Genomic DNA, 5,761 nt, shown 5'->3' on the forward strand with positions numbered 1-5,761 from the left:
CGCACGTTAGAAGTGGAGAAATATGGAGACTTGATTGACCATTTTACCCTCTAATCCCTACTTCATATTTTAATATACCTTTGTTGCAACGACTTGTTTGACGAGATTAAATCTCCTGCATCCAAAATAGGTGTGGTCTTAATAAGTATTTGGCACATTAAATTCACGACAATAAAATTAAGAAAAGTTAAGATAATAAATATGCGTCAAACACTTATTGAGGCTACAGAGAGATCACACCCATTTTAAGTGCAGAAGATTTGGTCTCGTGTTTGACATTCTCAAAGAGTTTTCATTTATGTAGGAGTTAAACTTTGTCGTGCGCCTAAGAAAAGTGTAAGTGAAATCTCGTCCTTGTGTATCTACGAAGAGTCTAACTTTACTCATTTCTTAACGTTTAAAAGTATCTACGAAGAGCCTAACTTTACTTATTTCTTAACGTTTAAAAGTATCTACGAAGAGCCTAATTTTACTCACTTCTTAACGTTTTGTAACCTCACTTGAAATTTACTCTACAGTGTTTTCTTCGATTAGAACGAGTCCTGCGATCTCGATAATTTGCCAAAAACCTAGCATTGCATGAGCTCATAGGCTTCATGTTGTGTAAGATTTTCGTTGTTTCGCGCGGTGCTCGAGTTAATGAACAATGCATACCCTGTAAAGCTTGTAATTTGATTGTACTCAGTCTTGTATAATCCACAGGAGGACAGCACCCTTCTTTCCTGATACATTACATTCTCCCTCTCTTATGCCTTCTACCTTATCATACAGGGTTGAAATAATGCACATAAAAGAATTCGAGATCATCTTGTCAAGTTACATACCTAAGCTAAAAAAATGTAAATGTTGAACGATCATGGCTCCGCCGAGTATCAAAGAAGCTAATGAACTAATCTCCCAATTTGAAGGTTCTGTATACAACACATGGCCGGAATCTAACTTGTCAGGCAAGTTCCACGGATAAGTGTGTTATATGTAACTCGATTTGGCTTCAACCCTCTTCTCATCATGTCATCACGCAACTCGAAAGCCTTGGTTATTTCTCCAGTGACACAACACCCATATATCAAAAAGTTATATGCTAGAATATCAGGCTTCAGACCCCTATCTAGCATAACATCCCACAGCTTAATAGCTTCTAGCAAATTGCCCCTCCTACAGTACTCATAGATAAATGTTGAATACGTGATACAATCTGGGTAAATACCATTGACTGTCATTTCGATCAGGAGCTGTGAAGCTTCCTGAAACTTACCCATTTTGCAGAAACCCCTGATAAGTATATTGTATGTGATGGTGTTTGCTGACAACCCCGCAAGCATGGCATTGTGCAGTTGTAAAGCTTTCTCCATGGTTCCTTCTTTGCTAAGGTGATTTAAGAAACAACCATATGTGACGTGATTGGGAAGGGCATCACTGACGAGCATATCCTTCAAAAGACGCTCTGCTTTATCCATATAACCTGCCTTGCATAATCCATATACCAAGGCAGTGTAAGTCACAACATTAGGTAAGCATCCTTCACCAACCATTATATCCCAAACTCCAATTGCCTTGTCAAATCTCCCTGCTTTCCCATATTCATCGATCATACTTGTATATATTACATTATCAGGCCTCAATCCTTGATTATGCATCTCATTAAAGAGACCAAATAATCTTCCGGTATCCTGTTGCTTTAAAGCTCCACAAATTAGTACAGCATAGCACACAAGATCCATGTCTACCCCTCTTTCAATCATCTCACGACAAGCACCTAATGCATCATGTAATCTTCCTTCCTTGCAATAACCATGTAGCAGTGCACTATAGCACATCTCATTTAACTTGTAATTCTCTTTGTGAAGGAAATCTACAAACTTTTTGGCTTCAGACACTCTGCCCGTCGAACACAGACCACTTATTAGAGGTCTATATGTATACGTGTCTGGTACAAGACCCTTCTCAACCATTTCATCAAGCAACTCAAAGGCTCTAACTGTGTTACCTTGTCGGCAGTGCCCATCAATCATAAGATTATAAGTCACCTCATTTGGCAAAATGCCCCCTTCCACCATTTCATCAAATAATTTTGTTGCTTCAGCCATCATATTTGCACGACAAAGACCTGAAATAATTACACTAAAGGTGTAAGTGTTTGGCGTAATGCCTTTTTCCATCATTTCATGATACAGCCTAAATGCCTTGTGCATCTCTCCTTCTTTGCAGTACCCACTTATCAATGACGTATAGGTTACAACAGTTGGAGCCACTCCTTTATTCATCATCTCGCAGAAGATAGATTCCGCTGCACTCAATGTTCCAAACTTGCATTGCCCGTTTATCAAAGAATTGTAGGGGTAAACAGTTACTCTAACTCCAGCATTAATCATTTTATCAAAATAACGAAATGCAACATCCAACATCCCCCTTCGGCAGAAGGAATCAATCAATATAGAAAAGGTTACATCATTGGGGAACATACCCTTCTTTCCCATGTTATCGAAGAGCAATTCTGCCTCATCCAGTTTCCCATCTTTACACAAAGAATTGAGCAATGAATTGTACGCAAACAAATTAGGAACCACCCCAACTTCTCCCATTCTCTTCACTAAATCAAAAGCATCTTCAATCTTCCCCTTCCTCCTCAACCCCTCCATGAGACCCGAAAGAGCTGCTTCACTCGGAACAAACCCCAGCTCAATCATTTCATTCATTAACTCCACACCAACCTCAAATTCCTGCACTTTACACAACCCAAGCACCAAAGTACAATATGTGACCATGTCCGCTTTCAACCCTTTCTGACCCAACATATTTTTAACCTCTACAGCCTCCCAAACCCTCTGGCACTTGCAGAGCCCATGAATCAACACATTATACATAACAACACTCAACTCACACGTATTCGATTCAGCGTACCGAATCACTTCCTTAGCCTTATCTAAATCCTTCAATTCACACAAGCTCCTAACCGCGGCAGTATACATATAAACATCGGCTCGAAGACCCACATTGATCATTTCATCAAAGAGTTGCAGAACCAAATTGAAATGCCTAATTTTCACCAACCCATTTAAAAGGGCATTCAAAGTTCTCACCTCCGGCAACATTTCACACTCCCTCATCAGCCTCACAACCAAAACACCATCCAAAACCCTCTTATTTTGCACATAACCTTGAACCAACAAATCAAATCCCACACTCGACGAACATTCAAGTTTCCTATAAGAATTCAACAGAGATTGAAAAACCTCACTTGGGCTCAACCCACGAAGCAAGAGGGTCTGCAAAAGCGATGAGGCGGGCCAAAAGAGATTGCCCTGAACCAGGGCGTGAATCAGAATGCAAAACGACGCCGTAGAGTGACCGAAGCTTCTGTGCAAGCCCAAGAAATTGAAAAAGCGCAAAGCTAACCTGGGATTCCGTACGTTCTGGATCAGAACCTTCTCAACGTGGCGGGGCTTCAGGGAAGCTGAAATGGAGGGGTCGTTGAAGGCGAGCTTCCAGCTCTGCTTCCCCCGAACGACCTCGGATAGGGTGAAGACAAAGCGGGCGTCATCGTTTTCGTCATTATCTTGGGAGGTGGGATTGGAGGAGGAGGAGGAACAGAGGTTTCTGGGTTTGGAGTGGATGAGAGGGTTTGCGAGGGGACGATGGGGACGAGCGAGCTTCATTTTTGGTCAATCGATTGGGGTAATGAGGAGATTTCGTTTGAATCATTTCATTGGGATGTTCGTATCAGAAGATAGAGAAATGAAAAGTAAAATCATCGGACGGGTTTGATTTGTGTTGGAAGTTGGAAGATTGGAAAAATTGATCGGGATCATGTCGATGCCGAGAGTGAAGGTGAGTGGTGGACTCCGTTGAATACAGTAGCTTGTTGGATCATCGGTGAGCAGAAACGACTAAATTTGTACATAAAACGTGTGATACCAGCCCATTAGCAACAAAAGCCCAACTCATGCTAGCTCACCAAAGCTCATACTGCTTTCCCAAAGCTCGGAATGACACCTTATGAGCTCAGGCTCATCTATCTCGAACCACTCTTGTAGGGGTGGGCACAATACAATTCGGCTCGGTTCCAATCTGAAAGCAGAATAGAAATCGAGAAATATCAATGGTTTGGTTCATGACGGTTTCAATTCCGAATACAGACTTCAAGTGATTTTTCATCAGACACTCGTATGCTTTTCAACAAAAAAACCAAAGGCTCTTCAGCATAGCCCAAAGCTTTCTTCAACGCGTCCCTACTTATGAGCCCTGAGATCTAAATATTTTTAACTTTGCTATCATGTAATATGATTCAGTTGACAATTATTCCAACAAAGCTATGAGCACCTTTAGAGGCATTGTTTCTCTCTTAGTCTATTCCAATATCACTAGTATCGTGGACTCTTCTAGCATCATCTTGTCATCTATGACTTGAATCTTGTTTGTTTTTACTGTTTTCTTTACATTTCAATATTTCAAACTATGTAAAGTGGCTCATCAACCCTTGATTATCTCTTAAAATGAATGTAATTTTATTTCACCTAAGAAAATGATTACAGTATGTTCTCAATTTCTATTTTCCTTTCAGTCAACTAAACAGAAGAGTCTCATTCGTTGCTCAGTCGTTTGATTTAGAAGTTAGATCTGAGTGCAAACCTACAAATTATCACACATATTGTATGTTGACAGCCTCCAACAGTGCCACGTCTATTCTCATACTTTTGCTCAAGCCATTTCTTAGCACCGAGAACGAAAGAACCACTCGAAACTAATATTCACGTGTTGACATAAGTTGGATTTTGTCCAATCTTTTAAATCACGTAGTCGAACTATAAAAAAAGGGAGGCTAAGGTTACGAAGTAAGGTCCGTTGGTTAAGGAAAGCTCAAGTTACGAAATCACTTATCCGTTAATTAATAGCAAAAACCTCAAGTTTGTAGTACCAATTGAGGTTAATTATATACAACATGGAAGTTAATGTAAATTGATCAAATATTCCACATTAGTTAGGATTTAAAATGTTGGGATACTCACATTATATCTAGAGAATATCTTGCTACGAACATTCTATATATCACTGTCAACATGTAAATTAGTGGTTTCATGTTTCTAAGGTATCTTTGACATGGTTGTATACATCATCTAGCATCTTTGTAAGGTATTTTTAATGGTATAAGCAATTGAGTAGGCAAACTTGTTTTAACAAGTCATGTAAGCAAAAACTAAACTCTAATGACATAGACAAATGAAAAATAATTTTGCCTACTTAATTTGTCTAATGACAAAACATTTTCAATGAACAAGTAAACAATAAAGAAAATTTCAACTTCCAACTTTCAAAATGAAACGTTATCAACAAAGATAAAATAGAGGAGCAAAGACCAAATACTTCTTTTCTCTCCTCTGTGAGAGCATATTCTCTCCCAGTGAGAGTCACTTCTCTATAAGTGTTTTCTTCCCTCCTTCGTGAGAGAGCCAACTTAGCTTGGATCTACAGTGCGTTGTTTAATGTAGCAATTCCCAACTGGAATTCTATGGATTTCTCTAGATTGGTAGAGGTTTGGGCAGTAAATATCGGTCGATTGGGGTATTAATTTCTATCTACCTAGACCGAGTCAGCTAGCAATTATTTTGGTTTTGGAAGCAGTGCGGTCATTCCTAATCTAGTTATCCTCAGTCATTTAAAAGGTCAATGCATGTAGTTTCTATGGCAAATTAGGCAATTGATGAGTTGGTAGCCCTTAGGATTAATCGATGGATCTATCGCACATGGAACATGGAATTAAGTT

The 5,761-nt window shown here is 39.5% G+C and overlaps 1 protein-coding gene across 1 annotated transcript; it reads right to left on the reverse strand.

Moving 5' to 3' along the window:
• Positions 1 to 657: 657 nt before the first annotated feature.
• On the reverse strand, positions 658 to 3,900 carry LOC137742730 (putative pentatricopeptide repeat-containing protein At5g59900). Its single transcript, XM_068482671.1, has one exon. It carries the CDS (start codon positions 3,654 to 3,656, stop codon positions 936 to 938), a length of 2,721 nt encoding a protein of 906 aa, XP_068338772.1. The 5' UTR covers positions 3,657 to 3,900; the 3' UTR covers positions 658 to 935.
• Between the last annotated feature and the right edge of the window lie 1,861 nt (positions 3,901 to 5,761).

The sequence above is a fragment of the Pyrus communis genome, chromosome 8 (genome assembly GCF_963583255.1).
Source record: "Pyrus communis chromosome 8, drPyrComm1.1, whole genome shotgun sequence".
Lineage (NCBI taxonomy): Eukaryota > Viridiplantae > Streptophyta > Magnoliopsida > Rosales > Rosaceae > Pyrus > Pyrus communis.